The sequence below is a fragment of the Lytechinus pictus genome, chromosome 16 (genome assembly GCF_037042905.1).
Source record: "Lytechinus pictus isolate F3 Inbred chromosome 16, Lp3.0, whole genome shotgun sequence".
Taxonomy (NCBI): Eukaryota; Metazoa; Echinodermata; class Echinoidea; order Temnopleuroida; family Toxopneustidae; genus Lytechinus; species Lytechinus pictus.
In genome coordinates, this window is record NC_087260.1 from 8093431 (window position 1) to 8117848 (window position 24418).

The 24418-nt window shown below is 37.1% G+C and overlaps 1 protein-coding gene across 2 annotated transcripts; it reads left to right on the plus strand.

Annotated features, from left to right (window-relative positions):
* Window positions 1–409: 409 nt before the first annotated feature.
* On the plus strand, window positions 410–22614 carry LOC129279206 (uncharacterized). Of its 2 annotated transcripts, XR_010296009.1 has the most exons (9): window positions 410–908; window positions 9745–9877; window positions 12097–12214; window positions 14786–14905; window positions 15932–16156; window positions 16570–16834; window positions 17040–19390; window positions 20097–22262; window positions 22533–22614. XR_010296009.1 is itself a non-coding variant. In XM_064111051.1 (8 exons), exons 1-8 carry the CDS (start codon window positions 524–526, stop codon window positions 20247–20249), a joined length of 3750 nt encoding a protein of 1249 aa, XP_063967121.1. In that variant the 5' UTR covers window positions 410–523; the 3' UTR covers window positions 20250–22602. The 2 variants fall into 2 exon arrangements, 1 of the variants encoding a protein (XP_063967121.1); XM_064111051.1 differs by having other exon boundaries at window positions 20097–22602.
* The last annotated feature ends 1804 nt before the right edge of the window (window positions 22615–24418 follow it).

Below are 24418 nucleotides of genomic sequence, written 5' to 3' on the forward strand. Positions count from 1 at the left end.
CTTCTCCATGTATTTTTTCATGAGGAATTTATTTTTATTTAGTGATTTACTACATGTACATGTAGGATTACGGATGGAGTTATGACTTCTACAGTAGTGTAGAATCTTGATTGCAGTATCACGGGTGCAAGATTCATGTGCCAAACGATTGTTGCTTTGCATGGAGATGATCCCTTTGCTTTGTTTTATTATTCTCTCAATTGACAGACATATGGTTGAGATCACAGGTCAAGTTTAAATTTATTACCATGTAGTTGAACTTAGCCACCACTGTAGGTCTCTTTCTAGTGTTTTTAATGTTGACGAGCCCTTTAGATAGAAGATAGATTTTTGAAAATGTGATACATGTAGATGTGTTGTACATACAAGAACTGATACATAGTATGTATTTTTTTTTGCTCCTGCTGTAGATGGAAATGTTGATCATTGAGGATATCCAAGCCAAGAAACCAATCCTGAAGACAAGACTGAACCTTTTGTGACATCACACTCTTGTCGCTTATCCCCTCATTTCTCCATCGTCATGGTTACTGAGAAAGTACCTCCGCACCCTTCCCTCCATAGGGATCCAAGCAAGGTTCCTGTGGTACTTCCCTGCGACCTAGAGACATGGCCCTTGGTCCAGGGAGCCCTGACCAGACTGAAGAGGGTGTCCAACGTGTCGGAAGCCATACCTATCATGGATCACATCTACGCCCTTATCCATGGTGGTGCTAAGTCGGCAGATACTCGCAGGACCAGGGCAGCGACAGTCCTGGCTGGATTGGTCAATTTCCTGGAGGTCATCGCAACGCGGGAGGAGCGGATACTGTTCTTTGACCAAACCTTACCCATGATAGTAGATCTCGCTTTGGCTCTTGGAGAACTGAAGCCGAAGGAGGGCTTTTTCTACAGTGTTCAACAAATAGGTAATATTGTATGACCCTTATTACATGTATACATACCTTTTTAATCAAACATCAATATACTGTACGTCTGTAGTGCATACAGTACAAATAAAGATTCATGACGAACAGGTTTGGATTGAAGATTGGAAGAAAGATTATTGGAAGAATACTCCTGACTGATACATGTAGACCATCACTGCTCTTCTTTTTGCCTGTTGATAATCATGTTGTATTACATTTTATATGGTGAATAAATAATTGTTGCTTTTGAAACAGCGCTTAAGACCTGCCAACCAGTACGTTTTAGCCGTATTTAGTACGTTTTTGCAACCAAAATACGGCAGTACGTTTTTTCTTTGAATTTTTTTTTTTAAAAACTAAATCGTAATTTATTGAGAAAAATAATCTCTATATGTCTCTATTTCATAAAACGTGCACAAATATGGTTATTAGATCAATGTAATTTCAGGTAACTTGTTTTTTTTTCAATCATTTTTTTCAAACCAGGGTGAAGATATACACATGTTTTAATGTTTTTTTTTCATCTGCAAGAGCAGTGCGCATTTTAGCTTGCATGCAGCTTGAGCGCCGCGATGAGCGAGTGCGCCAAGCATTTTATTATGAAATACACTTTTTTGGGGAAAAATACATTTTTTTTTATCACAGAATACAGTTTTTCATTCCCAGAGGTTGGCAGGTCTGCGCTTTATAATCCAGTTGACCTTTACAGTTTATACTCTGTAGCTTTGCCATGTCTATAGAATTATACACAAACATTGCTACTGAACAGTGCTTAAAGGTCAAGTCCACCTCAGAAAAATGTTGATTTGAATAAATAGAGAAAAATCAGACAAGCACAATGCTGAAAATTTCATCAAAATCGGATGTAAAATAAGAAAGTTATGACATTTCAAAGTTTCGCTTATTTTTAACGAAATAGTTATATGAACGAGCCAGTTACATCCAATTGAGAGAGTCGATGATGTCACTCACTCACTATTTCTTTTGTTTTTTATTGTTTGAATTGTACAATATTTCAATTTTTATGAATTTGATGATTAGGACCCGCTTGCCAGAAGCACAAAATGTTAAAAGAATGGAATTCCACGTGTTCAGGGAAGAATAAAACTTCATTTCACATAACAATGACGAGAAAATCAAAATATTTCATATTTCATATAATAAAATACAAAAGAAATAGTGAGTGAATGATGTCATCAGTTCCCTCATTTGCATACCGACCGAGATGTGCATATAACTGTTTTGTGAAACAAAGCGAAATTTTAAAATGTCATAACTTTCTTATTTTACATCCGATTTTGATGAAATTTTCAGTGTTATGCTTGTTGAATTTTTCTCTTTTTACTCAAATCAAGTTTTTGTTGGGGTGGACTTCTCCTTTAAGAAAGCTCTAATTAGCAACAAAATGTTTATTATGAGCACAATTAGATCAGTATTCAGACTGAAATTTAATCCTGAAAACAAATTGTATGGGTTGCTTTAATTATGGAGTTTACATACATGTACATGTATGTAGCTGTACGCCCTTTATAGTGCACAATTGTACGTATTAGCCTCCAGAGTGGAGGCACTTGTGGCATACAGAGTATGGAGAGACTTTGTAGTAGAATTCCGCTTATTTGTGTGCGTTTGATTTTACATGCAAGGTGTATCAACAATTTCATGTACTTCTGCTTCAAATTTACATGACAAATATTAATTGTTTATATTTTTTAATCAATTAATTATGCAAATAAGCATATGAAATTTACCCTAAATTTGTTTTTTTTGTGTATGTTTTTGCCTTTAACTCAATTTATTTACCTACATGTAGTAGAATGCTAATTTTGGTGAGAGTATCAATTTTTACATTTATAACAAATATCTACGAAAAAATTGCAAAAAATATAATTTATGTATTTTTCGTTTTTAAATAAATTCACTTTGTTCTTTCGAACCTATGTTTTTTTCTGATGAACTATGGCGGGATCCTTTTGCGATCATAAATAGCATAAAATAAATCCATTTGAACCAACAAAAGTATAAAAAAAATAATCATACATTTATGATTATTGGTTGAAAGACACAATTTGCATTGACCTTGTACATTTTGGGTCCGACATGCACATACAAAATGTTGTGTAATTTCAAAACCGCGCACCCAGGCATCGCAAATTTGGTCTCAAATGATGCGCAAGACTTGAAAGTAAAAAGTCAGCGAGCGGTGCAGTCAAAAAATTTCGCGCGGCGGCGTAGTGACAAAATTTGTCGAGAGGGGGGGGGCTCAAATTGACCCCCCCCCCCCAGTTTGAATAAATTGTATTAGGGGCCTACAATAGACCTTCAATGCACACTCAGACCTAACTGAGAAACAAAACAAGCATGGCTTTAATAGACATGTTCAAAAGAGTAAGAAACACTGTATACATTTTTTTCTCATATCCAATGTTTTTATTCATAATTATGTTTGGGGTAAGTTGGAACATGTTCCAAATAGCCCCTTCAATTTTGTTCTTACTAACCCCTAATTTTTCAGACTTTCCCTATTTTTAAATTTGCATATTGCCTCATTCTGAGCATAACATATGTCATGGGAAAATATAATTCACACCACATACATGTATGTCAATGTCAGGAGGAGATGATGTACAAATAAAGGGGAAAATCTGAAAATTTGTGTACAAAACAAATAGAGAGTTGTCCACAAAATTAGTCATTTTGAAGCATGTTTGCCAATTTGAGGATCCCCATAGAATTAGAAAGTACAACAAGGCTTTTTAAATGCCCATAACTTGCCTATTTCATTAAACCGATTTTGATGAAACTTGTTTTAAATTGTTCCTCTTGTTTTACTCTTTCCAATAAGATTGCTTCTCTTCTTGGGTTTTGGTTTCCTTTAAATATGATCTTTTGAAAAGCGGCCTTGCCCTACAGTTGTACATATATATATATGCATAAAAAAATATAAACATTTAAGGCATCTATAGATTGTGTGTTGAATATTGCACCTTTCTTCTACCTCCGTAATTACACTCTACTAATTACATTTATTTATAGTCAAATTGTTGCTAGTAAAAATACATGTACTTTGTAGCACGCATGAATCTTGTTTTGATGGAAATAAGATGGAAATTCACCCTGATTGATAGATCTGCATGAGTTACCATCATCGTTAAAGTTCTTTGACATTAAAGGTAAGCCCTGGTGATCATGACACATAAATTATTCATGGGGCCATTATCCCCTTGTCTGAATGCCAAGGGTGATATCAGCCTTTGCAACAGTTGAGATTCATGTTCTGCACGTTCTCATGTTTTCAAGTGCACATGTACAGCACAGGGCCGTACATTAGTCTGCAGGCACAGACCCTGACTGAAACTTTGATCAGCAAGTGTGTCTCCACGCAAAGACTAGCACATACAAAACTTGCTGTTTCAGTTGGCCTTCAGTACACAAGGCAGGAGTAGGCTGCACATTCAGACCCTTAAGTCGAGTGAAGGGTATGCACAGCAGACTACGTACATGTACATGTTGTATGTTCTTAAGAGTAATTAAAGGACAAGTCCACCCCAACAAAAAGTTGATTTGAATAAAAAGAGAAAAATCCAACAAGCAGAACACTGAAAATTTCATCAAAATACGATTTAAAATAAGAAAGTTAAGACATTTTAAAGTTTCACTTAATTTCACAAAACAGTTATGTATATGCACATCCTGGTCGGTATGCAAATGAGGAGACTGATGACATCATCCACTCACTATTTGTTTTGTATTTTATTATATGAAATATGAAATATTCTAATTTTTTCCTCATTGTCAATTGAATCAACGATTAATTTCTCTCTAAACATGTAGAATTAGTATTGTTTAATACTATATGGTTCAGTCAAGTCACTCAAATCTGTAAAATATGAAATATTGTATCATTCAAACAATACAAAACAAAAGAAATAGTGAGTGATGGATATTATCGACTGACTCATTTGCATGTCACTGAGTTGCGCATATCACTGTTTTGTGAAAAATAAGCAAAACTTTAAAATGCCATAACTTTCTTATTTTACATCCGATTCTGATGAAATTTTCAGCGTTATGCTAGTTTTATTTTTCTCTATTTTATTCAAATCAACATTTTTCTGGGGTGGACTTGACCTTTAATGTATAGTCTGTCTCTGGCGTGCAGTTGGGGGGGGGGGGCTTGGGGGCTATGGACGCCTAAACATCTTCATAAAATAAAGGAGATATAGCAAGAAAAGGAATAGAAAAAAGGTAAAACCTGACATTATTCCCTGAAAATTATGTCGGAATCCATGATAAGAAAATTACATTTTCGTTACATTTTCGTACTATTGTAGATCAAAATTTTGCTTCGCTCACTGGCATCTTAATAATTTTTGTTCCATAAGTCATTTCTGGTTCATTGCACCACTGAGTCTATTTTATAGACAAACTGTCACTTTGCAGTTGTTTCAAGAAAAAATATTGTTTGCCATAACAGAGGGAAAAATAAGGGTTGGTTAGTCATTTTTGTCTCACTTGCATACACCTAGCAGAGTGAGACTATAGGCGCTGCTTTTCCAACGGCGACGGCGGCGGCGTCAACACCAAATCTTAAACGAAGGTTAAGTTTTTGAAATGACAGCGTAACATAGAAAGTATATGGATCTGATTCATAAAACTTGGACATAAAAGTAATCAAGTATCACTGAACATCCTGTGCAAGTTTTAGGTTGCATGACCAAGGTCAAAGGTCAATGAACTTTGGCCATGTTGGGGGTATTTGTTGAATAACCATCATAATTCTGAATGTGTATGGATCTAGTTCATAAGACTTGGACATAAGAATAATCACGTATCAATGAACATCTCATGCGAGTTTCGGGTCACAAGACCAAAGTCAAAGGTCATTTAAGATCAATTTACTTTGGCTATTTTGGAAGTACATGTAATTATTAGATTGCTGTCATAACTTTCAAAGTTTATAGATATAGTTTATATAAAATCTGGATATAATGTAGGGGTAATCAAGTATCACTGACAAGTCTTAAAGGGATGGTCCGGGCTGAAAATATTTATATCTTAACAAATAGAGTAAAATTCACAGAGCAGAATGCTGAAAATTTCATTCAAATCGGATAACAAATAACAAAGTTATTGAATTTTAAACTTTATCAATATTTTGTGAAAACAGCTATATGCACATGGTCGTGAATATTCATTAGGTGGGCTGATGATGTCACATCTCCACTTTCCTTTTTGTTATGTATTACATGAAATCATAAATGTTTCATTTTTTCATACATGTGTAAATGATGTGTCTCCATTATGATGAAATAAGTTGCGGCAATAAATAACTAATGGACTTAATCAGTTGTCAATCCAATTGATTTAGTTCTTGATAGAAAATGTTGAATAAACCTAATTTGATATAATAAAATACAAAAGAACAAATGGAGATATGACATCAGCCCACCTACCGGTAATGAATATTCATGAAGACATGCCTAGAACTGTTTCACCGGAATAATGCAATAGATCTTTAAAATTCAGTAACTTCCTTATTTGTGATCCGATTTTGATCAAACTTTCAGCATTTTGCTCTGTGAATTTTACTCTATGTATTGAGATATAAATATTTCGAGCCTGGACCATCCCTTTAAGTCGCATGATCAAAGTCAAATGTCATTTATTGTCAATGAACATACAGTACATGTAGTATTGTATCATAATATATTATGAATGGTGTTTTTTGTGAATGATCATTTTATAGTAAAATTAATGTAGTTTTCAAAGTCAGCACTGCTGCTTTTCGCATACTGTAATGCAGGCGAGACTGCCAGAGGTGCTCCACTTGTTTTCAATTAGAAATGCCAGGAGGTCTGTCCTACATCATGAACATTACTATGGATATTAAAAAACACCTGCATTTTTGTACATTTCACAATCTGCCCTAATCGTGGACAGTAAATACACTGTACATGTACATACAATGAAGAATGCATACTGCTTTGACAATATTGCATGATAAATTCCAGTCGTGAGTACAATTTATAGACTCTTTGGAAGTGCATTGACTCGCTGGCAGAGTCGTTTGATAATAAAAACATCAATTTTCTCACCACCTACCATTATCATAAAATGTATTTTACATGTACAGTATGATATACTGAGCTTGCCCCTAAAAAGTGCAATTTCACATTACTTTCTACAAATTTACATCAGAATGTTCATCACTTCGAATTGAAAGTACAATGAGTTGTGAATTCAAACTTAGGCCTTTTCAGACCACCTCGAGGTTCAAGAATATTCTCTGATGGGAGAAATTTTCCCTGATCTACCCTGCTGTTTTGGCCAATGTGAGAGCAAATTAGGCGTCTCTTGAAGGTCAAGTCAACCGAAGAAAATTGTTGATTTGAATCGCTAGAGAAAAATCAAACAAGCATAAAGTAAATATTAAAGAAAGTTATGACATTTTAAAGTTCGCTTATTTTTCACAAAACGGCTATATATATGCATAACTCAGTGATATGCAAATGAGAGAGTGGATGATGTCCTTCACTCACTATTTCTTTTGTTTTTTATTGTTTGTATTATACAATATTTCAATTTTTACAGATTTGATAAGGACCAACTTGACTTAACATTGAAATAATGATAATTCCACATGTTCAGGGAGGAATACAAATTTTAAAGAATTTTTCATATTTCATGTAATAGAATACAAAAGAAATAGTGAGTGGGTGACGTCATCAGTCTGCTCATTTGCATACCGACTGGGATGTGCATAAAACTGTTTCCTGAAATTAAGTTAAATTTTAAAATGTCATAACTTTCTTATTTTACATCCGATTTTGATGAAATTTTCAGTGTTATGCTTGTTGGATTTTTCTCATTTTAATTCAAATTAACTCTCTTTTGGGGTGGACTTGTCCTTTGATATTATTCACAAATATAGAAAATGTATGCAAAACAGTGTAGGTACTCTTCAAAATTACAAGAAATTTGTCCAGGGATTTTCCCAAGGTTGTGGATATTTTGGAAGTGTGATATCAAAGCCATGTTGAATCCCATTGTAATCATAAGAACCCTATCAATGCATTTAAATTAAAAGAAAAACAGCTCCTCCATAAACATCTCCCTGATTAGAATAACTGCTATAATACTGTACATGTATGTAGCTTGTGGTTTTAAGATCATTCAGAAGAATTATGATAATTTCATTAAATTAAATCTTAAAATGACGATACATGTACATCCATCCCAACACTCTACTAAAGGAATGAAGCCAGAATCAGTGAGTGTGAGGCGAGGTTTTCCTCAATCAATATTTATTAAATTGATGTTTTTATCATACGGCTTCTCCCTGAAGCTCAGCTCAAATAACACCGAATCTCTCCAGCTTATCATCCCAACCATGGATCTTATGAGTTGTATTAGTCTTTCAGAACAGACCCTGAGTGATGGAACCTGAACTGGTACATCGTGTACTGTAGATGGGGTTAGGGGGCACCAGCTGGGGAGAGGGGGGGGGGATTATATTTTGATGGGGGTGTGCCTCAAGAAACCCCTTAAATTGGGTCTAAGGAACTGACTACAAGGGTAAAATATAGGGTCTTGGGAACTATTAAAGGGGCACTAGTAGGCCCCCTGAAAGCTTCATTTGGTGAATAAACTTGTTCATGTATACTGAAACTAAAATGTGCTGATAATGCTTCTATGCAAAAAGATCTATCATTACCAATACAACTATGTGCAGAGAAAGTGTGATTTACCTCAGGGGCGGATCCAGGATTTTCCAAAAGGGGGGGTGGAGCAAATTGTTCAGAGGAAAATTTTGACATGCAAGAAAAAAAAAATTCAACCACAAATTAAGGATATTTCGTACCCGAAAAAATTTGACAAGCAAAACAATAAAAAAAAGGTCTTCAATTACAAACCTCTGTTTTAATGCCATTTTTACATTTTTAATTTTAATTCTGCTTCTCAAAAGGGGGGGGGGGGGGCACCTGCCTCCTGCGTCCCCTGGATCTACCAGTGATTTACCTGCACATTTTGGACAATATGTGACCAGCCAGTCCAAAACTACCTCTGGCGATGGTTCGTGTACATGTAGGCTCCACCACACTTCACTAGCGCTACCCTCCGCTACACCTACCCGAACCATCGGGCAATAACTCGCTCTTAAAAACCAGTGACAAACTGTGTAACTTTTTGGTAAAAAAGGCACTGCGTCATAAAAAAAGACATTTTAAAGCGTACCGGTACTCTACCATGACTAAATTTACCATCGGACACAGACTCACTCTTTGCCCTTTCTTGTAAACGTCTCAAAATCATTGATTTGAAGTCGGTTCGCATTTCCTCACATGTATTCACTGCCTGCCGAATCCAACATGGCAAACGCTAATTGCACTACCGTGACCACGGAAATAAAAGGAAGTGACCGCGACCCCTGCGGTAGTGGGTTCAATAAAGAAACAAAAGAAATATTGATTCTCTTATTTGCATATCCCTGAGTTGTGCATATAACTGTTTTGTGAAAAATAAGTAAAACTTAAAAATGTCATAACTTTTTTATTTTACCTCAGATTTCTGTACTCAAAAATTTAAAGTACCTTATTTTGAAGATTGTGTATCATGCAGTATTATGTTTTTAATTATCTTGTTTCACTCTCTCTTTCTTTGTTTCAATCATCTCTTCCTCTTTCTTTCTTTCTCACTCATATCTTCCCCTCTCCTCCCCCTTCCTCCCCTCCCTCTCTCCCTTTCTCCCCTCTCCCTCATACCCTCTGTCCACTTTCTCCCCTCTTCTCTCCCATCTCTCTCTCTCTCTCCCATCTCTCTCTCTCTTTAATAGGAGGTGAAACTCGACTACCTAGAAGGTTTGTTGCAAGCCTGATCTCCCATCTGTTCCTGAGCACGCTACCCAAGCCATCGAGCCTCTCACTCAACCTAACTCACTTTGCAATCTTCTTCAGCGAAGTAAACATGTAAGTTAAATCATCAGTGATTCAAAGTTGTTTAATGGGATTGTTTACATCTAACTCCATTGGGGGAGATTTCAAGTTCAGTGTTGACCTTTTAGTGTTGGTGTTAGGTCAATTTTTACATTAGTATATAAACACCAAACATGAAATGAAGATGGTCCTGAAAATTCATTCACTAGGTGTCAAGCACATTGTGATCCGGATTATTTGTGTAAACTCGGAATAGGTTTTGAAGCTACATCTACATGTAGGGAACGCAATCAAAATTGTGCTTCTAACACCAACACCGGACATGAAATGACCCGTTCAGGATCTACAGTAGAAATATTGTTTTTCTGTTGCAGCTTATGTTGTAGTGATTGCAAATCTGTAGGTCATACCATTTCTTTCTACATGTACCTCCATGGTCAGACAGGAATCAACTGAACTTTTTAAGCTAATCGATCGCTTAATTGTTGCAATAATGACTACTGTATAAAAGACATCAGCATCCATATGTGTGCTTTGATTATACCTCAGGCTATGGAGGGAAAATAATCACATTATTTATTTATTTCAGTTTTCTTTTACCAGGGAAGCCCCCTTCAGTTTTACTTAAAGGGGAATCCAGCCTTGGCCATAAAATGCTGTGTGGGGAAGGAGAAAAATAAATGAAACAGAATGGTGAAACTTTGAAAGAAATCAGACAAGCAATATAAAAGTTATAGCTGCTTTAAAATTGAGATCACTAATACTATGTAGATTTCAAATTGGCAACTGGGTAAGTAAATTATGACAAGGGGCAAGGACAACTTTCCAATAGGCCATGTACTTTATTATCAGGGATTTTTGGTTTTCTCCTATAAGTACCCATTCCCCTGGGGCAGTAATCCAAATATAACCCATGTAGTATATTGTTTTATGTCCTCATGAAAGAAAAATATAATTTGAAATAAAACTTTTGGGAAAAATGACATTTTAGCCATAATATGTATTGGAGTACATGGAAGAGTAGTCCTTGCCTTACATCACTATGACATCCCATATGCGGCCAATTTGAAGTCTCCATGGGTATAGTGATTACCAATATTTACAAGTTTTAAAAATTCATAACTTTCTTGTTGTTTGTCCAATATTGTCAAAACTTTCACCTACATGTACATGTATCAACTTGTCTGATTTTTCTTTTAATTATAAAAACAAGTTTTTATTTGGGTTGGATTCCCCTTTAAACTTATTTACAAGAGGGCCCTGGGATCCTAAAGACACGAAAACATACTGATTGTGAAGTATATAATAGTGCTTATTAGTTTACAGAATTGCCTCTTGAGAATTATGACATGCACTGCCAAACTCACAACACAGATTGTTTGAGCTCATTAGCGATGCCTTGGCTTGCCTCACAATTTTCTCGTGATCAGACAGCGTTACTGCTCGATTTACTTCGCTTTAGCTTGTATCACCTCCTTTTACGGCGTGCAACTTTGTACAAGCTTGTCATAGCTCGTAGGCAATAGTATGATTTGCAACCAAATATTTTGCAGCGTGGTATGCTGTGTTGGGCTACATATTGCATTTTGGGGGGGCTAATGCACCATAGAACATAAAGGGATGGTCCAGGTTGGAAAAACTTTATCTCAATAAATAGAGTAAAATTCACAGAGCAGAATGCTGAAAATTTGATCAAAATCAGATAACAAATAACAAAGTTATTGAATTTTAAACATTTGCATTATTCTGATGAAACAGTTTAATAGGCATGTCTTTATGAATATTTATTAGGTGGGCTGGTGATGTCATATCCCCACTTGTTCTTTTGCTTTTTATTATCTGAAAATGAAATTAGGTTTATTCAACATTTTTCTACCAAGAACTAAAACAGTTGAATTGATAACTGATTAAGTGCATTAGTTATTTATTGCCGCAACTTATTTTATCATAATGGAGACACATCATTTACACATGTATGAAAAAATGAAACAATTATGATTTCATGTAATAACAAGGAAAAGGAAAGTGGGGATGTGACATCATCAGCCCACCTAATGACGATGATGATGTGCATAACTGTTTTTAAAAAATATCGATAACCTTTAAAATTCAATAACTCCGTTATTTGTTATCCGATTTTGATGAAATTTTCAACATTTTGCTCTGTGAATTTTACTGTATTTATTTAGATATAAATATTTTCAGCCCGGACCATCCCTTTAACTCATCGTTTCATTGATGGTTTTCTGCAGGTCAAATGAAGAAGATTCCCAGACAGCTAAGCTCCGGTGTATTTTGAACTACTTTAATCGTTTAGCAACCGACTTCTCAGCCAGTGGGCCGCCTGGGAGCATTACGTTCACGAGAAAGGTTGGTTCTTCATCATCCTTTGTGGTGGTGTTGATGATGATGAGAATGATGGTGACTATAATGATGTTGCCTGTGATGGTGATGTGGTGGTGATGATGGTGGAGTTGGTGGTGGAGGTGGTGGTGATGATGATGATGGTGGTGATGATGGTGGTGGTGGTGGGGGCAGTGGTGATGACTGGTGATGATGATGGTGTTGATGATGATGAAGATGATACTAATGATTTTAATGATGATAATGGTGTGGTTGAAGATGAAGGTGATGATGATGGGTATGATGCTATAAACACAGTATCTTGATTTCAAAATACGAAGAGTTTGGTTGCAAAAGGGGTTAGGTCCACTTTGGACCATTTTGAGAAATATCATGTTTTTTTATTCTCACTTATTGCAATATTCTAAATAAGAAACTAAATTGTCATGATTTACTACCCTATCATATGGGTATAAAATAAATCTACCTGTCTTCAATTTTTTTTCTATATATTTAAAAAAAAAATCATCATTGTGGACCTAACCCCTTTTGCAAGCAAACTTAAATGAATCCAATCTCTTTTGAACAAAAAAGTGATTTTTTCTTTGCCACTTTTTTCACGCTTTAGTGTGAATTTCAAATTTTCTTTGGTATCATCATAGCGACTAGAAATCTATAGGTTTTGAGACAGAAAACAATAAAATTTATGAAAAATTGACTTAACCCCTTTTGACAAATGAGCTCTTCGGAAGAGTTTGGTTGCAAAAGGGGTTACATGTAGGTCCACTCCAAGGAAATCATTTTTTTATTCTCCCATATTGCATCATTCTTATAAATGCGAAACAAAATTTTCATGACACGCTACCATGTGAACATAAGATTGGGTATAAAAGAAATCTACCTGTCTTCATATATTTTTTAATATTCTTTTCCAAAAAAAATCTTTTTGGACCCAACCCCTTTTGCCACCAAACTGAAATGAAACCCCTTAAAAAGAAGTGATTTTTCTTTGCCATTTTTTTTCACTTTTTAATGGGAATTTCAACTTTTCTTTGTTATCATCTTTATATAGAGCTACTAAAAATCTATACATTGAGACAAAAAAAAATAAATCAAATTTGATGAAAAATGGACCTAACCCGTTTTGCAACTGAGCTCTTCATACATATACATGTATATGAAAAAAATAAAGAAAAAAAATCTGAAGATTTTGTAATATAACTCTGTCTAGAAGCAGACATGTCTGGATGCAGTGATTTATTTTGGGATGTTCAGAAATAATGAATATTGAAGATCCTTTGATAATCAAATTTAATACCTGTACCCCCCATTTACACTTTACATGTACATGTTCATGTATCTAAAGTGAAATCTGCTATCAACTCATCTTCAATCGGAATCCACAGTTGATATCTCAAACACTCCCAATATCTCGTCGTAATCTTTAGCTTCCTGGGGAATCACGTCATATATTTCATTCCTTCCTGTTTCAAGTAGACCTGCTTGTGGCTATTTTAATCTTCACACATACATGTGCGAAGACGATACTTTGAAGGAAGTTCGAAAGTTTTAATGCTCATGGAGGTCGGTTTAAAAATGATATCATGCAAAATCTAATAAAATAACCGCCCAAGTGTCTATACATGAATGTAAGAAATTTTGTAATTGCAGATAAATTAGCAAAATTGTGCTTGACATTCGAACCACTGTTGGGTATTTTCCCCAAGCAATAATTATGCACTGTCCCACATGTACTGATCTGTGTTGGTGGTCTTCAGTACGTGTGATCATTTTAGCTCATGACTTCACAAAATGTAATTGTATCATATCTACATGTAGATGTACGATGATATGGTGGCAATTAATCTTGGTTTCACAGACTTTCACATGAAATAGGTGTTCAGTGCAACTACTTTCATTTATCTTTAATCAGAGGGTCGTGAGTTCAACTCTAACTGTATGCTGCCTGTGTCATTTCTTGAACTGGCAGATCAAGCTAAAGCTGGGGTATTTGAATTGAATTGAATGTATTTGTTCCACTTTTACAACAAATAACATATATGTATACATTAAATATATTGTCAAGTAGTGTTTAAAGAATAAATTAAGTATTCAACATAAGCTACTCAACAGTATATAATAGTAGTGGGGAGCCGAAATAAAAAGCAGAGCTTGTAGAAAATGAGGCTCGAATTGGGAGAAACATAAGTTGTTACAGTAATAATAATAATATTAATATTAATAATAATAATAATGACAATAATAATGATAATAATAATAATAATAATAGCTGGATTTATAAAGCGCTTTTTGCCTGAGGATACAAAGCGCTGCTATTATTACCCCTGCCTTAGCTTGAGCTACCATCATCAGCGCTCAGTGCATGCAAGGAATTACTCCTGCCGGGTCCCCATTCACCTCACCTGGGTCGAGTGCAGCACAGTGAGGATAAATTTCTTGCTGAAGGAAAACACGCCATGGCTAGGATTCGAACCCATGACCCTCTGTTTTCAAAGGCGAGAGTCAGATGATGAATAATAATAATGAAACTATATAAATGTCTATTTCTATCAATATTCATTATTCATATTACTTCAGGTATTAGCCAGGGATGAGATGCCGATGCTTGAGACCTGGAAGGATAGCAGACTCCAACTGTGCCCTCTTGTGGTCCGACCTGATGGATCGATCGAGGAGGCTGGAAGTAGCTCACTTCAGGTCAGTCTTCATTTGTTTCACATGAGATGGATAGATGTTGTGGAATGAAGCAGCTTAAAGGAATGGTCCAGACTGGAAATATTTAAATCTCAATAAATAGAGTAAAATTCACAGAGCAAAATGCTGAAAATTTGTTCAAAATCGCATGACAAATAACAAATAAGTTATTGAATTTTAGAGATTTGCATTATTCCTGTGAAACAGTTCTAGGCATGTCTTCATGAATATTCATTAGGTGGGCTGATGATGTCATATCCCCACTTGTTCTTTCGTATGATATTATATGAAATTAGGTTTATTCAAAATGTTTCTACCAAGAACTAAAACAATTGGATTGACAACTGATTAAGCGCATTAGTTATTTATTGCCGCAACTTATTTCATCATAATAGAGACACATCATTTACACATGTATGAAAAATGAAACATTTATGATTTCATGTAATAACATAAGAAAACGGAAAGTGGGGATGTGACATCATCAGACCACCTAATAAATATTCATGACGATGTGCATATAACTGTTCATAAAACATTGATAAACTTTAACATTCAATAATGAAATTTTCAGCATTGTGCTCTGAATTTTTTTAGATATGAATATTTTCAGCTCGGATCATCCCTTTAAATGTATAATGCATTAAACCATGTTTATAAAGAACATCCAAGGGAGACAAGAATGTGGTCTCTGTTGATAGCAGGGGGTTGTTACAGACAGAATCCTGTAATAAAGTGAAACCTGTATAATTATAAACACCATCTGATGGAGAGAAGAAAAACAAATATTATGGACAGGTCCCTATTATAGAGTGAAACCTGTATAAAAATAGGCCACCCAATGGTGTAGTAAATGGGTGCCAAGTAGGAAGAAATTCCTTGAACGCTCGAGCGTCCGATAAGAGAAGCTGTGCTAAAGCTGGGGTAATAGTATGCAGCGCTTAGTAACATTTGTATTAAGCGCTATATAAATGTTGCATATCATTATTATTATTGTTATCAATATCTCTTCCTTTGGAATGCTTGTAGGTTGACTTTGCCAATGAGTACATCGGAGGTGGAGTCCTAGAGGCGGGGTGTGTCCAGGAAGAGATCCGCTTCTCCATCTGCCCGGAACTCTTGGTGAGCCTGATCTTCATGGAAAGCATGGAAGAAAACGAAGCCATCTCTATCGGTGGGTTTGAGCAGTTTTCGTCCTACTCTAGCTATGGCTGGGGACTCAAATATGCAGGAGACTTCAGAGACAGTGCTCAGGTTAGTCAATTATTTACTTCTAGTTCGTTAGTTAGTTAGTCAGTCAGTCAGTTCAGTAGGTAGTTAGTAGAAGTAGTGGAAACAGTAGTAGTAGTAGCAGTAGTAGTAGTATTAGTAGTAGTAGTAGCAGTAGTAGGAGTAGTAGTAGGTAGACAGTGCTCAGGTTAGTTGGGTAATAGTAGTAGAAGTAGTTGTAGTAGTAGTAGTAGAAGTAGTAGAAGTAGTAGAAGTAGTAGTAGTTATAGTAATAGTAGCAGTAGTAGTATCAATATAAGCAGCAGTAAAAACAGTAGTAGTAGGTAATTGTAGTTCTACCCGTTCATGAGCCTGTACTCTTACCAAATAATCATCATACACTTTTTGGTATCAATTACCGCAACCGCCCCAAATCACCTTGTTTTCCCCATCCACAGATCACCAACAGTGGCGACATCAAGACATCTCTCGTAGCCATTGACGCTTCCTGCAACCCTGGTGATGACCAGTACAAGGATACACTTCTCTTAAGAGATCTCAACAAGGCTTACGTAGGCTTCCTCCAGAATGAGCTCTCCATGATCAGTCAGATGGGCGGCGAGCTTAATAGTGAGAGCATCTATCTCGACGCCATGGACCAGTCGCAGATGTCGACGGAAGGTGACTTTGAGACAGCTTCTGAAGGTCTTGATAGCCATCCTAGTAAGTAATATTTGCATTGCAGTGATTCACATGAAGAGTTGCAATATATCAGTGTTTCATGATTACCTTTGTTTATGATGGCAAAAGGACGAACTTATATTTCTTGAAGTGAAAATTCGGAAGGAACCAGTGATATCTTAACCCAGCAGTTTTACGCAAATGATGTCATCCAACTATCTTTCTTTCTTTTTTTTCTGATTATCAGGATCTGTTACACCATGCATCTCAACCATATCTGACTACAGCAACTCTCTGAGCCGAGCTATCACTGACATAGCAGTCAAGGACTACTGCCAGGGAAAGCGAGACCAGGCAACCCAAAGTGAGCCCTCTATTGACTTGGAAATTACAGGAAAGGGTGACGGTCGATTTGGATGCCACCACGATGGCCTGAACAACTTTGCATCCTCGATAGCTGGTAATGTGGTAAGGGAGGGGTACGTGAATGCTTCTAGGAGATCAACATCGGAGAGAGCCGAGGGCGACCATGGACAGGCTGTCGAAGGTATTGCTGAAGACATCTCCAATACTCTGATAACTGATGCTATCAACTCCCACTTAGGCGATGGCCAGTCTCATGACCGCGTCATATGGAAGAATGGTCATGGAGGCCCTCATGGGGATGGAGATGGTATCACCCAGAATCTTGGTGCAATCATTGACGACATCGTAGGTGTGGTCATCAAGGAAGCTTTGGCAGAAATCGCTGGGATGTGCGTATCGGAAACCAGCAGTACCCGAGGCCCAAGCTTGGAAGGCTACAGTGTGATATCCACATGGTCGTCATCCAAGTCAGACAGCTTTGTCCGGATCGATATGGATAGCGAATTCAGCGCCAGTGGCACTCGAAGTGTAGGCAGTCTGTCAAGTGTGGGGTCTGAGAGGGTTGGCATGACTGTGGAGACGTACGTGTCTAATGTTGTTGCTGGGGCAATGCAAAAGATGAAAAACGGCGATGTGAGTGAGGAACAACAAAAAACTCAAAATGCAGAACCGATTGACTCTGGGTATGACATTAATGCCACAGCAGAAAGGATTGTCGGTGGAGTGATGGAGGAAGCTAAGAAAAAGTTGCAAAGGGATGATGAGAATGGGTTGAGAAATTCCTACTTCAAACCTGTGGTGTCAGCAGGACTTGATGCATTTGCTACAAGTATTACCGATTCTGCTTTCAAGGATGCTCTTAAAGAGATGACTGCATCGGTACCTGATCAAAGGTTTCAGTACTCACAGTATTCAACCATTCCATCAACTCCACCTCCATCTCCTTCCAATGCATCCACGGGGAGCTCAAAGCGATTCAGTTTAGAGGATCCTACGCAATTAGAGGAATTTGCAGAAAAGCTCCTTAGTTCAATAACCCCAGAATCGGCCTCCACAAGACAGCAGGGCACCAGGGCAAGTGATGGATACTCAAGGTTCCAGGAAATTGAGAGCTTTGCCAACAGCCTGGTGTCCAAGGCAGTTAGTGATTCGACCCAGATAGTCAGTTCATGCGGACAGTTCAGAAGAGAGAGTAGTTCAGGCTGCATCAGTTCAAGAAGTTCCTTGACAGTTCCTTCTGGCAGTTCCAAGAGGTCAAGTATGGACAGCTTTACAGAGGATCTCCTTCGCATCGGTAACATTGACCCAACTGGGAGGAGACCAAGTAAGACTGAAGAGAACATAGCTTTTTTCTCTCAAGAGCTCACTCGTGTGGCAGAAGTGGAAGAAAAGTTGGGCCAGAGAAGAAAGTCAGACTTGGAAGATTTCCAGCATGAACTGTGCCAAACTTCTATTTCTAGTAGTGCTAGTCAAAAGAATGAAGTCACTCAGTCCAAAATCCATGCTGCAAGCCGACTTGCCAACCGACTTTCAGATGACATCATCTGCGATGCCTTTCTGCAGCTGTATGGTGCAACTCCCTTCCGGGAACTCATACGCCTTGACTCTCTGTCAGACCTCGATTCCGGTGGAGGAAATAGGCGAAGGAGCTACCCCCGTCGTGGCTTCAGAACATCATCAGTATCCTCTGCTTCTCTGTCTGTCAGGAGTACCATTTCTGAAATGGACCTGGTCACCCTGGCCACCAACCTAGCGAACTCTATCATTGAGTCAGCACTGCAGACGTACAGAGACGAGTACTTGACAGCACAGAGACTGGCAGCTGAGAGCACCACCGAGGATGTGGACAGTCAGATCCAGGACACAATGGATGAAGTCTCCATCCTGGCCACCTACGACGGGTCCAACCTTGACCGGCAGGAGACAGCCTGCACAAGTCTTGCAGGAGAGCTGCCACCTGTCCTCTCAATCCAGGAAACGGCTGGATGCATCGTAGAGAAGGCTGTCCAAGATGCGGTGTTGTTGTACCAGGCCTCCTTGTCAAGCACCACAGGGGTTTCTCGGCACCCTGTTGGCACGCCTGCTCGGAGGCCTATAGCTACTGGTAACTGGGGTTGTGGAGCCTTTGGCGGGGATCCCCAGCTGAAATCTCTTCTTCAGTGGGTGGCTGCATCACAGTGTAGGGCGCCCTCGTTGTTCTACTACAGCTTCAATGACAAGAGAGTACAGCAGGTGAGGTGTATTTCATTCTTACTTTGTAAAATAAATGCCCCAAGGGTTCCATGACATTTGCTCAGGCGATAATTACACCGTTGGAAAATCTGCACGTTAAGCAAAACGAAAAACCAAACCTCCAAAAAATAAAAACCCTTATCCTTATCTTTAAAATCATTATAATCCTAGCTCTCACCCTATGCCCTGTTAAGATATTAAGACTGGAGCAAATGTTGCCTGAGCAAATGTTGCAAGGGCAAGTGTCATGTCTCCACTCAAAGAGCCATTTATAAAGAAAAAAATCCAAGACATTGCTGAGGGATGGTGGTAGAACAATGCCAAATTTGAATTTTAACTGTGGAAAATGGTTCAATGGTCCCTACAATTGTGTATGATTAGAATATTGAAATGGTACTTCAGTATATTTCACATAATTGACCCTTTACCTAAGCCTTAGTCGGCCTTCGACCCTCAAAGGACCGGGCTATTTGAGATGTTTTGAGGACTAGGGGGGGGGGGGGGGAACACGATCGTTCCGAAATTTGGCATGCACATTCTTTTCAATAAAAACTACATGTACAAGCCAGTATAAAAAGGAAATTGAAAAATAATTATTTTTCATTATTTTCAATTAAATATGCAAATTTATTCATGAAAAACATTATTTGCATATTGAATATTGTGCTTGTACATTGTATCATTTTTCTTGTACATGTACCTCCAGCTTGAGCAAGTCACATTGAAGATACAAACCAAACGTTGGAGCGTCGGCGACCTGATGCGTATTGTTCTTGAATACTGCCATCATGTGACGACGTCTGGAGAAGAATCCGGGAAGCTTGGCCTGTTCGACTACATCTTGGGTTTGCAATGTTAAGATTAATCTTTTGAAATCAAGATATACATGTGATATTGTAATGTCCTTCTTCCTCTATCGTGTGTTATAAAATAAGGCAATGAGTATCCCGACACCTAGCAATCACTACTTTTCATTTTTTTTTTGTCATGGTCCAATATTGCAACTTTGTATAGTGCTATGGAATGCATGTTAATGTGGAATATGTATTCAATGTGTATGGGTAATGATGTTTCATCAGAACGAAAAAAATCAGTGATAATTCTGCGCAATGATGTATGTTTTATACAATGAATGGATTATGGTTTTCGTTCTTCAAGTTCTTTTTCATCCCCTGTGGTCTTCTCTTCAATTTTACTGTGACTGTGACTGTAATTCGAATGTGAAGAGTTTTTTTTTTACGCTTTAAAAAGATGTATAGCATTTTGCTGTTAGAGTAAGGTATAACTGACTGGAATCACATTATGCCTAGCAATCGGGTTTGGAAAATGTTGCTGGAATATTACCCATGGAGGGGGGAAAGTGGATGCATCGTTTTCGGGCAAGCAAGAATCAGGTGTTTGTGATAATGATATATCTACAAAGTGCTTAGGGATGTCATTCCTTGAAAATAAGCTCTACATGTAAGTGGAATATTGTCATCATTATTATCATTATGAATAACTCACAATCTTCTATACGTAAAGTGGGCCTTCATTTTTTATCCATATTTGTAGACGGGGGGGGGGGGGGATATTTCTTATGAAGGTCTGTATCCTACATGGTTCTCAGTTTGCTGTTTTGTCAAACAAGTCCTCAAAATGTTTTAGCCAGTTTTATCTCTACATTTATTTGACGTACGCCCATATTCCTTTGTAACGTGTAGAAATAATCCCGATGACAGATTGTCTTAACCCTTATCAAACTGGGGGGAATCCCCCCCTCAACAAATTTTGCCGCTACGTCACCGCGCAAATTTTTTTGACCGGTAGACTTCTGCAGTAAGTAGTAGAAGTAATGAGAGAGCATGCTATGATATGAATGTATGAAAAGCCCAGATTTTCCTCTTTTATTTAATGCATTTCTGAGATGATTTCAGATTTATCATTTATACACAAGAGGAGTGATTGTATGAGGAACAACTTCCTGTATTTAGCTCAATTTCGCCGAAAATTGGACTTGGGTCGTTTTTATGTTCAGATACTCATTTATCTCAAGGTAAATGCAGTTGTCCACACTAAGCTTACTGCGAAAATTGGTTTGTGATGTTGATATAACTTCATAGGTGATGGATATCACATCATGGCTGTGGTCTGTTGGTTCTGAATCATCTTGTAAATCAAGAGGGTCGTGGGTACGAATCCCACCTCTGATATGTTTTTCTTCAGCAAGAAATTACCCAAATTGTGCTGCACTCCACCCAGGTGAAGTGAATGGGTACATGTACAACTGTTCATGTACCTGGCACAAGTGATTGGTCAAATGCCCTTGGCAGTGGAAATGTCAGCTTGAGCTAAAGCAGGGGTAATAATGGAAGCATGCCTCAGAATAGATTATTTCTAAATAAATGGCACCATATCAATTACTATTATTACTATTGTCATTGTTATGATTAGAAAAAAAAAGCGATCTGTGCCAAAAACTTTTCAGATTTATATGACTTCCTTGCCATAAAGTTTCATTTCACGTCACACAGAAAAAATTAAGCATTGAGTGATTACAATAGTGAGAAAGCTTTCATTGCTCCTTCTTATCGGTCATTTTTTTTGGGAAAATCACAAAAAAAGCTGGCATTAATAGCTATCTAGAACAAGATTTTTCCAGAGGTTTACGTCTTGTTGTGTACAGATGAATCAGTGATGCTCCATCTTGGTGTATCTTGGCTGTACATGTATGTTGTCTAGCGCCATCTTGTGGTAAAGCTTTGCTAGTCCTATATGAACATTAATTGAACACATCATCAACTTTACTGGTACATGTAAATGAATCGAAACAATGCTGACTCATGTCACAAAGATGATGGTGATAAGTAAACTGAATGGCCCGTATTCTGAAGTCAGGTTTAACTTAAACTCAGGTTTAAAGTTGTGGTTTAAGTATGTGGTTTAAGTATCAAATTTGTTTTTATTAAGTTGTATGTTTCTTATGTTTAGTGTGCTCTTTCCTGATTCATTGATGGTGAAGACAATAATCTTTTTTTACTTCCTAGACAATTATGAATGATTTGAGAGCTAAATGAGCTGAATTATGATACATGTATCTCTACTGTTAGTGATTTATGTAACAATTGGCTTTCCATACTTAAACCACAACTTTAAACCTGAGTTTAAGTTAAACCCGACTTCAGAGTACGGGCCAAGAGGTTTAAACTTAAGTCAAACAACATCTGTATAGTAATAAAAATTGGATAAATGAGGAGAAAAGGAAGAAACAGGGAAGAAAGAAGAAAGGGGAGCATAAAATAGGATTGTTGTGGGATATTGAACTCTATAATATCCATATCATTCAATAAAATAAACAATTATGTCCCCTTGAGGCTTTCTCCTCCCCCATCATAAAACCTCTGGAGCTGCCCCCTGTGCAATACTTATAAAGAGATATATAAACATTGTACAGAAAAGAAAAGACATAATAATAATAATAATAATAGTACAGTTCTTAATACGCATAACACCTACAGGTCTCTATGCGTGAGGAAAGCAAGAAATGTGGTTAGAATTGTAAATTTAGAAATTAGACATCAAATAATTAATGCATAACATCAAAGGACATTCAACATGGATTGAACCTACAAACTACATGTAAGTTAAACATTCTAAAAGAGGTGGGTTTTAAATTGTACTTTGAATTTCTCAAGCTGGGTAATATTCCGTCATGTCGGTGGTAGAGAATTCCATTGTGCTGGTGCAGCTTTTTGGTAAGCCCAATCCCCATATGATTAGGTCTTGACAGTAATATCAGAGAGAAGATTCTGTGAGCCAGAACGAAGATTACGCTTGGGTTTATGAATCTGGACAAGTTCTTGAAGATAAGCAGGGGCAATACCATGAATACATTTGAATGTTAATATGAGAAGTTTATATTTCACAACGATGCATTATGCAACATACAGTACATTAAATAAATGAAAACTACAGTGGATATAATAACATAAAAATACTTTGAATACAGGTGAGATAATAATAATATTTGGCAATTATACATGTATAGCACTTTATCAATCTACAACTGCTTAAAGCGATTCACAATTATTATTACCCGGTCACTGGATTCATAGCATTTCAAGCAGCCTGTTAGGCGCACACTTGCTAAACCAACCACAATGACGGTTGTTTCTTACCGGTACCCAATTAGCACCTGGGTGAGAGTGGCAAAGTGTGGATTGACGCCGTGCCAAAGGACGCTAGGCCATGGTGGGATTCAAACACACGACCCTCTGATTACAAGGCGAGAGTCAGAACCGCTACACCACAGCGCTTCCACCAGATAAGCTACAGTATAGCCAAACTACAGCTTTTGAATGTTTAAGTAAATTATAGACATGTGCAGTGCATGAATACAGTCAGAGATATTTAAAAATAAATGCTATTCTTTTCCTTCTAAATTCTATGATTCTACGCAGAGTTGTGATACGGGTTTTGAAATCCAGTATTGTGTTCATTCAGCTTGGATACACAAACATGTGCTTGCTCTAATTTTCAAAATACATTAACATTGTATGTGCTATTTTATGATTAATATTTATTCATATATATATTATATTTCCAAAATGTGATATTCACTTTATTAGCATATATAAGATTGATTGTAAGGGCGTGGGATTCGGACCGATCGCCAAATCATCAGTGAATTTTCTAAACACATGTATGACAAAAAAGTACATGTGGGGGATAGTTCTTGCAGATCTATCTTCTCCGCTGTTTTAGAATAATGTTCATGAAATTTGACACACATAATGTAATGATTGGTCGTTGCGTGTGTGCCGGGGGGGGGGGGCATAGTGTCACGAAATGTAATTGTCATTTAATGACAAAAAATGGTAGTATTGAGATTTAGGTGATTCTTTCCAGCAGTGCTATTGCATGTTGGTCTACTGTAAATGTACTGCAATTACCCTCCCGACCAATACTGGAAATATATCTTGTTATTTAAACATGTGCTTTAAAAGGCTAAATCACCATAATATTGGTGTAAAATACTTCAACTTCAAA

Bases quoted from the DNA above. Each gene is read 5' to 3' on its own strand.
- LOC129279206 (XM_064111051.1), top strand. From the start codon at position 524: ATGGTTACTGAGAAAGTACCTCCGCACCCTTCCCTCCATAGGGATCCA. The intron at 9,878-12,096 runs GTAAGTTAAATC...GGTTTTCTGCAG, and splicing joins TTCTTCAGCGAAGTAAACAT to GTCAAATGAAGAAGATTCCC. The intron at 14,906-15,931 runs GTCAGTCTTCAT...GAATGCTTGTAG, and splicing joins CTGGAAGTAGCTCACTTCAG to GTTGACTTTGCCAATGAGTA.